Source organism: Mobula birostris, chromosome 32, assembly GCF_030028105.1.
Source record: "Mobula birostris isolate sMobBir1 chromosome 32, sMobBir1.hap1, whole genome shotgun sequence".
Classification (NCBI taxonomy): domain Eukaryota; kingdom Metazoa; phylum Chordata; class Chondrichthyes; order Myliobatiformes; family Myliobatidae; genus Mobula; species Mobula birostris.
Window position 1 is genome coordinate 21,416,429 of NC_092401.1, and position 12,955 is coordinate 21,429,383.

A 12,955-nucleotide genomic window follows, 5' to 3' on the forward strand; every position below is an offset into this window, starting at 1 on the left:
AAAAAAAATTTCAAGTCGACACTGTCCCACTTACCTGGCAGCAGACATTAGCTGCTTTGGAGAGATCGTTAGTTGACTTTTGATCACCAGATGACATCACGGGGCTTTCTATTGCTGGCTGAAATACAGGAGGGCCTTGTTTTTAAAATTAAGTTTCATAAGAGTACAATATTAGTGATTAATCTATCCACCGATGGAACAGAAGACCAAGAATAGGGTATTTAGCCTCTCGAGTTGTCTACTGAAACAGGAATATGAAATTTTAATGTTTTCCAATAAGCATGTCATCTAGTTACAATAAACTAACCTCTCAAGCAAATAATAACCACCAACAAATTTACGAGTATCCAACTACAAATTTCTGAAAATTAAGTGAGGGGCATGCTTAAATGTGTGAACTCTTTCCATTTTTTAAGATAAATTATAATCAATCTAAAAAGCATGCAATTGTTTAAAAGACAAGTGAAAGGATTTTGACCATTAGCTCAATCCTGTGAGATGGCCCCTTCCGAATGAAATAACCTGGTGCGTCACATGCAATGCGATATAGTACAAGATGGTGGCAATAAATATGCAACTATAACAATTAGCTCCAATAAATTGATTTTGAAGACCATTATCTGCACTTCACTCCGACATGAGAAATACTATTATTTATATAGATTTTGGCTCACATGAACTTTTCAGCATTTCCTTTTTATTTCATAAGCCAGCATGCCATATTTCCTAGATCTTACTATACTACAATTTTCACAACATTGACAGATATGCAGGAAAGGTGTTCCAATGGAGAATGAAGTCCAACACCAAACTTGATGAGAGAAAGAACTGACAACATGATTCAATAACTGGAAACAAGATTTTCCCAAAGCAAATTAGGGGGCGCTTTAAACACAGGTGGCCAGTCAGAGCAACACACACAAAATCCTAGAGGAGCTCAGTGGGCCAGACATCATCAAGGAAAAGAGTACAATTGACGATTCGGGCCAAAACTCTTTACAGGGCTAGAGAAAAAAGCTGGGGAGTAGATTTAAAAGATGGGGGGAGGGGAGAGAGAAAACACAAGGCGATAGGTGAAACCTGGATGGGGAAGGATGAAGTAAAGAGCTAGGAAGTTGATTGGTGAAAGAGACAAAAGGTCAAGGAAGAAAGAAAGGGCAGGGGGGAGGAGCACTGGAGGGAGGCAATGGGCAGTTAAGTAGATAAATGAGAGAGGGAAAGGGGGATGGGAAATGGTGAATGGTGGGGGTTTGGGGAGCATTACTGGAAGTTTGAGAAGTCAATGTTCATGCCATCAGGTTGGAGGCTACCCAGACGGAATATAAGGTGTTGTTCCTCCAACCTAAGTGTGGCCTCAGTGGGGATGCCATGGGTGGACAGATTGGAATGGGAATGGAAAGTGGAATTAAAATGTTGGCTACTGGGAGATCCCTCTTTTTCTGGTGGACAGAGTGTAGATGCTGAGCAAAGTGGTCTCCCAATCTACGTTGGTACTTACCAATATACAGGAGGCGACATCAGGAGAACCGAACACAGTAAATGACTCCAACAGACTCACAGATGAAGTGTCACCTCACTTGGAAGGACTGTTTAAGGCCCTGAATGGTAATGAGGAAGGAGGTGTAGGGGTAGGTATAGCACTTACTTGGCTTGCCAGGTTAAGTGCCAGGAGGGAGATCAGTGGAGAGGGACGAATGGACAAGGCAGTCGCATAGGGAGTGATCCCTGCTGAAAGCAGAAAGTGGGGTGGGAGGGTTAGGGAAAGACGTGCTTAGTGGTGGGATCCATTGGAGGTAGCAGAAGTTTCAGAGAATTGTATGCTGGACATGGAGGCTGGTGGGGTGGTAGGTGAGGACAAGGGGAACCCTATCCTGGCAGAAGTGCCAGGAGGATGGGGTAAGAGCAGATGTGCGTGAAGTGGAAGAGATGCGGTTGAGGACAGTATTGGTAGTGGAGGAAGGGAAGCCCTTTCTTTGAAAAAGGTCATCTCCTTCGTTCTAGAATGAAAAGCCGCATCCTAAGAGCAGATGTGGCGGAGACGGAGGAATTGAGAGAAGGGGGTGAAGTTTTTACAAGTAACAGGGTGGGACAAGGTATAGTACAGGTAGCTGTGAGAGTCCGTGGGTTTATAATAGACATCAGTGGATAAACTGTCTCTAGAGATAGACAGTCAGATTGAGAAAGGGGAAGGAGGTGTTGGAAATGGACCAGGTAAACTTGAGGGCAGGGTGGAAGTTGGAGGCATTGGATGAAGTCAACAAGTTCAGCATGGGTGTAGGAAGCAGCACCAATGCAGTTGGCTACCTTGAATTGTCTAGGTTCCAAGCCTATACTACTGACTGTCCCGCACCCTTCTTACGCTACTGGGAACATGTCTTCACTGATGGCCAGTCTGAGTTCAGTTGGATGTTCAGTGGAGTGGCAATTAATAATACAGTGAGTATTACTTCCCACGTGGTGTTCAAGGAGTTTAGCAGGGCTTGAATCAACATACTCTGAACTCAAGGGAATGTTAGGAAGGTTAGTCAGAGAGATAGAATTTAAACATTACAGCAGGGAGATAAGAAAATTCTGGAGCTTGACAAGTATACTGAAGGAGATAAATAAGAATTTAAATAATTTAAAACCTTTTGACTATAACTTACTGTAGACCATTGTATATTTTAAATGCAGGGATATTTTTATGCCTGATGTAAGAATGGTGATCAGACCAAAAAAAATCAAATTTGAGGACAAAAGAAGAAATGGAGAGACAATAAACAGACAAGTAAAATAATGCAGAATTAAATGATAGAGAAGAGTTTGAAGTTCATCTTAGGGCAAAGTTAAAATTGCAAACAATATAAATTTAGCATCTCCATAAGGGAAACAATCTGTGGTTAGATTGGAATCAATGACTTCTGTTCTGCCCCAATTTTAATGCGTTTCCGGTATAATTAATGATAATTTACCCAATTACACTAATCCTACATTAATTCCAATTTTTAATTGTATCCACATTCTCACCAACTGCCCCCCCCACCAGATATTACTTGTTTACACTCAGCAATTTACAATGGATGATTACTGAACATTGAATATTTAAAATTTAATTCGTGGATATGGCTGCTCCCAATTGCCCCAACTGAGTGGTTTGTTCAGCTATTTCATGGGTATGTAAAAAATCGATCACGTCACTGAACTTCATATCACAAATAGATAGGACTGGTACTAAATTAAGGATCTTGTTGACAGTACAGCAGGATACAATGAATTACAAATAGATCTTCATCAGTTAGGCTCAGATGGGCTGAGGAATGACAAATGGATTTTAAAACATAACTGTGAGGTGATACATTTTTGACAATCAAACTAGGGTAGGACTTATACAGTGAATAGCAAGGTACTGACATGTTATAGAGAAGAGGAGCCTTGAAAGCAGGCACACAAGTAAACAGAGTGGTGAAGGTGTTTAGCATGCTGACCCGCAGCCAGGGCAGAATTTAGGAACAAGGACTTTGTGGCAGTTAAGCAAGTTGTTGGTGAGACCACATTTGGAGCATTGTGTACAGTTTTGGTAGCCCTGTTACAGGAAAGACACTGCCAACCGGCAGAGGGTGCAGAAGATATTTATGAGGATGCTGCATGAACTGAACTAGAGAGCTTAAGTTATAGAGAGGTTGGCCATGCTGGATCTTTATTCCCTGTAATGATGGAGAATGAGAGGAAACCTCAGCAGTTTACAAAATTGAGTGATATGGATATGGTGGACTGTCTGCATTTTCCCCTGGTTTGGGAAGTCTAAAATCTGGAGGGCACTGATACAAGAGGGGTGAGATTTAAAACAGACCTGAGGTAACTTCTTTACATAGAGGGTAGTGAATATCTGGAATAAACTGCACGGAGGGAGGAAGTTTGGAGGGTTATGACATGAACACAGGAAATGGAACTAGAAGGGAGCTTGCTGTTGTCAATCCTCACCTTGTGCAAAGTTAATCTCCTCCACTGCAGAAAGAGTTACACCAAACTATAAACTCTTTCCCTCCCACTGTTCCCTCGAAGCTGCGTGGGTGCGTGGCCTTGCAGTAACTGAAATGCTTCTGCACACATAGCGTTTGTTGCCACGTAACTGGAATTTTTCTTTTATACAATGTTAATGTTAGTATAATTGTGACATACCTTGTAACTGTGTGTTAATGAAAATAAGCCATTAATTGTCTAAACAGACATACTTTGAAACATTTTATAGTTTCAACATATTTACATTATCAGTGTTTCAAGGTACAACACTGTTGTAAGTTGTAACAATAAACACAGAATGAAAGGCGGTAGTCCACCAAATGCTGACGCTGTCTAGTCAAAACATTTTATTTTTACCACTGTGCCTGTCAGTTGTTTTGGTTGCCTGCCATCATTTGCTTGTGTTCTCAGTTGTTGTTTGTGTTTGTTTAATGTACATATTACAAAAAAAATTCAAGTGCTGCACTGTTTTAAAGCCGCGTAACAATTTCTTGCTTAAAGCAAGTTGGTTGGTTGGTCCGTGCAGCGGTGTAAAAAAAAAAGAGGGAATGTTATCCTCTTGTGTCTCTTGAATTAAGAATGGCTTACTTTCACACCAGCTCTGATTTCTAAAGTGGCTGAGGACGATGTTCGATCCACATATTCAGCTACAGGCGAGGCAGGATGTTTGAGAGAGTAGGCATATGAGCCTTGTGAGAAGTGGTCCTCTTTTTCGGTATGTACAGGACTTCTGTATACTCCCAAAGACAAATGAATATTGAACCCTCTACTTAAACAGTCATGGCTGAATGATTTCCAGAAGTGACACCTGTTTGAAATTGAGAATGTCTTTTGAGTTGCTTTCTCTGTTCGCATGGTAAATTTCTACGACGGCAAAACTTGGAATATTGTTTTGGAAGTCTAGTATTAAGCATGTAAACCAGATGGACAGCCCATCACAGCCAACTATAATCAGGATCTCTAGTGATCCTATTGATGACAAATACAGTATTCTCATAAATACCATGTTTTGAAAGACAAGACTTCACTACAATGCCCTCCAGTTCAGGATAGGGCATCTGTGAGATTATCCTCAGAAAGGGCAAGAATGTGTTTATTACCCATGCTCTGAAAGGCACTAAGTATTAGTCAAGAAAATGTATGCTCTATAATAATCATGGATAATCTTAACCTACATATCGACTAGACAATCAGTTGACATAGTGGCATTGATTCTAAGCTCACAGACACAGCTTTGACTCCAAAAGTACTATTTTATGTCTCATTGTTAATCAACTCTGGTTCATTACACCATTTCATATTATTGATTCTGGAAGAGCCTTCACAGAATTCAATATTTAGTTTGAGAAATCTGGGTCTGAAATTCATTTTCTAAACATTAATGAACAAAATGACATTGGTTTAAGAACAAAGTTGACTAAAGAGGACTGGAAAAATAAATCAAAGGGAAAGAGTGCAGATCAACACAGGCATTTATATCATAAATATTAAAATAATAATTCAGTGAGGAAAAGAATCCACAAGAATGCACTTGCAATCTATGAGCAAGTTAATAATGGTCTCAAATGGAAAGGCAAGAGCGAAGGTTAACAAATTGGGTAAACTTTAGAAACCAGGAAGAGCTGACTTAAATAAATAGAGTATGAGAATAAACTAGTAAATAATTTTTGAGAACTGGGCAATAGGGGAGGGAAGAAAGCTTTACAAGAGTAGTTTATATAACACTATTAGAAAGGGGTGAGCACACAGGTTTAAAAAGGCATGAAAATCCTAAAGGGGATAAAAAGAGGGAGGAACTTTCATTGAGGGAAAAAATGCTTAGCAAGCTATTGGAACTAAAGGCCTCATGGCCCAAAGCCAAGCGAAGTGACTGCAGAGATAGTGGGAATGTTCCTAGTACTCCAAAATACTCTGGATTCCAGAGATCCCAGAAGACTGAAAAAGTACAAATCTAACATAACTATTTAACGCAAGGAGACAGGAAAGCTGTAAATTGTAGCCCAGCTAACCAAACAAACAATATTGTTGAATTCTAGCATTTTCCCAAAATACGTTAAATGTTCAAATTAATCATAAGAAAGTCAAGCAGATTCAATATGGTTTTTGAAATACTTTAACAAACTTACTGGAGCTCACTGAGAATACAGAGGCAGATAAGAGGGAGCCAGTAAATGAAGTGTTTCTGAACTTCAAAAGGTACTTGGAAAGGTGAGGCATAAAAGGCTACTGCACTAAAATGCAAATAACTTTATATTGGCACAGACAGGGAACTTAGTAACAGATAGAAATAGAATCCAGATAAATGACACACAATAAAAGTTGCAGGTGAATGCAGCAGGCCAGGCAGCATCTTTAGGAAGAGGTACAGTCCACGTTTCGGGCCGAGACCCTTCGTCAGGACTAACTGAAAGAAGAGCTAGTAAGAGATTTGAAAGTGGGAGGGGGAGAGGGGGAGATCCAAAATGATAGAAGGCGGGGAGGGCGGGGGGAAGGAGCCAAGAGCTGGACAGTTGATGGGCAAAAGGGATATGAGAGGATCATGGGACAGGAGACCTAGGGAGAAAGAAAGGGGAAAGGGGAAGCCCAGAAGATAGGCAAGAAGTATAGTGGGAGGGACAGAGGGAGAAAAATAATGTGTGTATATAAATAAATACAGAATGGGGTACGAGGGGGAGGTGGGGCATAAGCGGAAGTCTGAGAAGTCAATGTTCATGCCATCAGGAAGGAGACTACCCAAACAGAATATAAGGTGTTGTTCCTCCAACCTGAGTGTGGCTTCATCTTTACAGTAGAGGAGGCCGTGGATAGACATATCAGAATGGGAATGGGATGTGGAATTAACATGTGTGGCACTGGGAGATCCTGCTTTCTCTGGTGGACAGAGCATAGATGTTCAGTGAAACGATCTCCCGGTCTGCGTCAGGTCTCGCCAATATATAGAAGGCCGCATCGGGAGCACTGGACGCAGCGTATCACCCCAGCCAACTCACAGGTGAAGTGTCGCCTCACCTGGAAGGGCTGTCTGGGGCCCTGAACAGTGGTGAGGGAGGAAGTGTAAGGGCATGTGTTGCACTTGCTCCGCTTACAAGGATAAGTGCCAGAACAGAGATCGGGGGGATGAATGGACAAGGGAGTCCCGATAAATGAGTTACTTTGCAATTGACAGTATCTGGTAGGTATGCAGAGGTCAGCTTTGCAGCCTTTCCTACTCAATCTTTATTAATGATTTGAATAAAGTGATCAAGATTGGCAAATATACATAGAGTTCTCTGGATCCTCTACACCTGACAACCATGAAGTCAGGCTCACTGAATATATCTGAAGTAGGCATCTGCAGTGATTTGAACTATAAGGGAGTTGATGGGTATAAGGAGATACAGAAATGATCTTGAGCTAAGATTAGATATGTCATGATTGATTAAATGGCAGAGCAAGCTTGTGGGCTTCTTGGCCTACTCCTGCTCTGTTTAAGTTCTTATGTAATTATGATGCTGGACTATCCACTACCTAATGCACTGCCCCATCAATCAGACAAACAGCAGCAACTGAAACACTGACCATAAGTGTTTTGTTAATACAGTATCTAATAAATGACCTCCAACAAACAGGAGCTGCAAGAGTGTCCACAGCATTGAATATCTTCCAAGTCTAGAATAAGTAGACTCAGTCAGAGCACACTCGGCAGCTTTGAAAAAATGACCAGAAAACTGTGAAACTAATTAACCACCACAAATAAGACACTCCAGGATGCAAACCCACCATGCCTGAAGGAAAAGGAAACTGCTTTAAAGGTAAACACGAGGAATTCTGCAAATGCTGGAATTTTAAGGAACATACAAAGTTGTTGGTGAACGCAGCAGTCCAGGCAGCATCTCTAGGAAGAGGTACAGTCGACGTTTCGGGCTGAGACATCTCGGCCCGGAACGTCGACTGTACTTCTTCCTAGAGATGCTGCCTGGACTGCTGCGTTCACCAGCAACTTTGATGTGTGTTGCTTTAAAGGTACTTGAAAGCCATGGTTCAACAGAAAAGTGAACTAAGGAGCTGGTAACTGAAAGGAGCAAAAGAATTTTAGCAAAATGCTACAAACTCTTAAGTACTGTCAAGGCCATCTACAACAAGGTTTCACTTTGCTGAAAGTCAAGAAAGGCAGTGACAATATACTTACTGGAAGGGACTTGGGGCAGAATGCTCAATCCTGTGCTGAACAACTAGGTCAGTTAAAATCAGATGGTCATATTAATAGAAACACAGAAAACCTACAGAACAATACAGGCCCTTCAGCCCACAAAGCTGTGCCAAACATGTCCTTACCTGAGAAATTACCTAGGGTTAACCAAAGCCCTCTATTTTTCTGAGCTCCATTTACCTGTCCAGGAGTCTGTTAAAAAACCCTATTGTATCCACCACCATCGCCAGCAGCCCACTCCACGCATTCACAACTCAGTGTAAAAAAAAAACTTACCCCGATATCTCCTCTGTACCCTCTCATGCTAGCCATTTCAGCTCGGGGAAAAAGCCTCTGACTATCCACACGATCAATGCCTCTCATCATCTTATACACCTCTATCAGGTCACCTCTCATCCTCTGTCACTCCAAGGAAAAATGGCCGAGTTCACTCAACCTATTCTCATAAGGCATGCTCCCCAATCCAGACATCCTTGTAAATCTCCTCTGCACCATTCCTATAGTGAGGTGACTAAAACTGAGAACAGTACTCCAAGTGGGGTCTGACTGGGGTCCTATATAGCTGCAACATTACCTCTCAGGTCCTAAATTCAATCCCACAATTGATGAAGGCCAATGCACCGTATGCTTTCTTATCCACAGAGTCAACCTGCATTGCAGTTTTGAGTGTCCTATGGACTCAGACCACAAGATCCCTCTGATCCTCCACATTGCCAAGAGTCTTATCATTCAGTCATCATATTTCACCTACCAAAATGAACCACCTCACACTTATCTGGGTTGCACTCCATCTGCCACTTCTCAGCCCATTTTTGCATCCTATCAATGTCCCACCGTAAACTCTGACAGCCCTCTACATTATCCACAACACCTTCAACCTTTGTGTCAACAGCAAATTTACTAACCCATCCCTCCATTTCTTCATCCAGGTCATTTATAAAAATCACAAAGAGTAGGGGTGCCAGAACAGATATGACCTGTCTGCAACCACTTTTTACCTTCTGTGGGCAAGCCAGTTCTGGATCCACAAAGCAATGTCCCCTTGGATCCCATGCCTCCTTTCTCTCTCAATAAGCCTGGCATGGGGTACCTTATCAAATGCCTTGCTGAAATCCATATACACTACATCCACTGCTCTACCACCAATGTGTTTCGTCACATCCTCAAAAAATTCAATCAGGCTCGTAAGGCACGATCTGCCTTTCAGAAAGCCATACTGACTATTCCTAATCATATTATGCTTTTCCAAATGGTCATAAATCCTGCCACTCAGGATCTTCATCAACTTACCGACCACTGAAAAAAGACTCACTGGTCTATAATTTCCTGGGCTATCTCTACTCCCTTTCTTAAATAATGGAACAACATCCACAACTCTCCAATCCTCCAGAACCTCTCCCGTCCCCATTGATGATGCAAAGATCATTGCTAGAGGGTCAGCAATCTCCTCCCTTGCCTCCCACAATAGCCTAGGGTACATCTCATCCGGTCCCAGTGATTTATCTAACTTGATGCTTTTCAAAAGCTCCAGCACATCCTTTCTTAATATCTACAGGTTCAAATTTTTCAGTCTGCCGTAAGTCATCCCTACAATCGCCAAGATCCTTTTCTGTAGTGAATACTGAAGCAAAGTATTCATTAAATACCTCTGCCATCTCCTCCGGTTCCATACACACTTTTCCACTGTCACACTTGATTGGTCCTATTCTCTCACATCTTATCCTCTTGCTCTTCACATACTTGTAAAATGCCTTGGGGTTTGTCTTAATCCTGTCTGCCAAGGCCTTCTCATGGCCCCCTTCTGGCTCTCTTAATTTCATTCTTAAGCTCCTTCCTGCTCCCCTTATAATCTTCTAGCTCTCTATCATTACCTAGCTTTTTGAACCTTTCGCAAGCTCTTCTTTTCTTCTTGACTAGATTTAGAACAGCCTTTGTACACCATGGTTCCTGTACCCTACCATTCTTCCCCTCTCTCATTGGAACGTACCCATGCAGAACTCCAAACATCCCCTGAACATTTGCCACATTTCTTCCGTACATTTCCCTGAGAACATCTGCTTCCAATTTATGCTTCCAAGTTCCTGCCTAATAACCTCCTTACTCCAATTAAACGCTTTCCTAACTTGTCTGTTGCTATCCCTCTCCAATGCTATGGTAAAGGAGAAAGAATTGTGATCACTATCTCCAAAATGCTCTCCCACTGACAGACCTGACACCTGACCGGGTTTATTTCCAAATACCAGATCAAGTACAGCCTCTCCCCTTGCAGGCTTATATTAGATTAGATTAATATTAATGCAACATTTCAGAAAATTGGCACTACAAATAATTTTCTTCAAATTACTGGATGGCATTAGATTCTCACAATGTAATAAATGAATTTCTGTGGTACATGGAGTTAAAAAGACAAAGGCAATCCTGGGACATGCCAAGAGGCATTAACTTCTGAACCAGAGAGTTTCCATCTCAAATTGACTCAATATATACAGGAAGGCTAAATAGACCTATATGAACAGGCAAGTATTTTTGCACAGGTGAGAAACAAATCCAATCTGACAGCTCACAGAACAGAGGTCAATATTATATTAACACGATGTACGAAGCAGCAAACATGACCAAATCAAGTTGTGTACCAATAACTTTTTTTTAAAAACCATGAGCAGCTAAGAAGGAGATAGCACAACAATCTGCTGGAGGAACTCACCATGTTGAGTGTGATCTGCAGGAGGGCAGAAAATGTTGACGTTTTGGGTCAAATCTCTGTATCAGGACCCTGCAACAAGTCAAAATGTCTACATTTTCTTTCTTCATTCAGATGCTGCTCAAACTGAGTTCTTCCAGAACATTGTTAGTCCAGATTCCAGCATCTACAATGGTCTCTCCTGAAATGGTGCTTTTTATTACCCCAATGTTTAAGCTTCATTCTTTAAACCTTCAGCTTCCTCCTCTAATTAAGATCATTGACCAATCATACTGGATCACTGACTAAAACAAATAGTTAAATATAGAAAATATTCCAGGCATATTCCACCATCAACACTCTCATAGCAATCATCCACTCTAGTATCATGATGCCATTCTTCCTGTATTACTGATCATCAGCATTAAATACATTTATCTACTGTGAGAGACAGTAACAAGTCTACCACTGAGTGAGGCAATTTCTGCTTGAAATCTAACGGCCAATCCAGTTCTCAAGCTTGTGACCCTTGATTTCTGAGCCCTCCTGCCATCTAGAATATCCCCTCAACACAGAGGGCAAATTCCTACAGGATCTAGTCCTACAGGATTTTAATAGGCTTACACAAGATCGCCTTTCATTCTTCCAGCTTTCATTTATAAAAATAAAACTGAATCTGAGGTATTTAAGTTTGTTGTTTGAGCTTGTAAACTCTAAATTTAATTAACTGAATACACTGCTTTGCTAAAATGATTCAGATTGGGTGACTCATTCAGTGACAAGTAATCTACTCGAGATATTTCCTATCCGGTAACCAAATTGATAATCACAGCTGGTTTGTGGGTGGCTACTATATGTCACCCACATTGTGATGACACTGTGTAAATTAAAATCTTTCATGATTCAACGAAGTCAAAAGCAATTCATTTTCACAGATTTCTTTTAGGTTTCTAGAAATTTTAGCTAGATAACAATTTGTAGAGGACTTTAAAATTGTGGAAAAACAAAAACTAGATAGAATAAATGCTTTAAAAATGGTTTTGACAAAAGAAACCAGGGAATGAGGAAAACACTAAAGCTATTTTAAAATGTTATTTACATATTGCCTCAAAAGGTGCCAAAAACAGAATCACTCAGGACATTCAAATGAGAATTAGACTGGATAGGCATAAGCATTTGTAGGCCTGTGTTTGTGTTTGGGGGCAGTGGAAGGAAATCAAGTAAAAGAATGAGCTAACTGGGCTGCTCTAATAACCTGTAACGACAAAGGGTCAAACAAGCCCTACCCCAACAATCCTATGATTTACTAGGCTTAAGACATTTTCTGCAAAATCTAAAATTCATTCAAAATACCAAAATAAGATTCTTTGTTGTTCCAGTAAACAAATGGGAAGTTAAGGTCTGTTGGAGAACCTGCTGTGTCTAGCAACTTGCTTTGACATAAAACTAAAACCTGAGCCCAATGCAGCCAAACTGAGTCAATGACGTATTTTTTTCAGACCTAACTCCTCCAAACACCAAAAGGTCGATATTTATAACTCATCTGAGATTCATTTTCAGGTGGGCATTCAAAGTAGATTAATCAATGAAAAACTACAATGACTGACAAACACCCAGTGTGCAAAAGACAAATTGTGCAAATACAAATAAATTAGTACAAAATACTGAGACATGACCGGTTTGAGAATAAAATATTGATCAAGAAGAGCTTACACAAGGTAACACTCAGTAATACCCAACTTTGAAGTAAGCGCACCATGGCCGAATTATCTCATCAGTAAATACATATGCCAAAAAAGCAATATACATTGTTCGGTCCTTTCAAGCTTAGGTAGAGTAGACAGGTTCCTACTCAGTGATTAGTGAGGTGAGTGTAGCTACGTGAATATTTCTGCACAATTAATTTATAAACAGACTGCTCCAGCTCATGCAGTGATACTGAGATGAAGACTGTTAATTTAGATCTTGCACAGTCCCACTGCAGGCAGACTATTGTAGTGGTAATTGCACTTACAATCTATGGACAAATAAAATCATTCCCAAGCACTAGAAGGGAAAATGGCAGGTACAGCATAGAATCTGCATGA

The 12,955-nt window shown here is 40.8% G+C and overlaps 1 protein-coding gene across 7 annotated transcripts in view; it reads right to left on the reverse strand.

Moving 5' to 3' along the window:
- Nucleotides 1-12,955, reverse strand: part of brd4 (bromodomain containing 4) — a 176,369-nt gene that overhangs the window by 126,941 nt on the left and 36,473 nt on the right. For 3 of the 7 annotated variants that reach the window (XM_072248421.1, XM_072248422.1, XM_072248420.1), the window contains exon 2: nt 35-118. The exons of the other annotated variants lie outside the window; for them this stretch is intronic. In XM_072248421.1, the coding sequence (XP_072104522.1) occupies nt 35-48 (14 nt within the window). In that variant the 5' untranslated portion in view covers nt 49-118. The remainder of the gene's footprint in view (nt 1-34; nt 119-12,955) is intronic. 7 annotated transcript variants of the gene reach the window in all.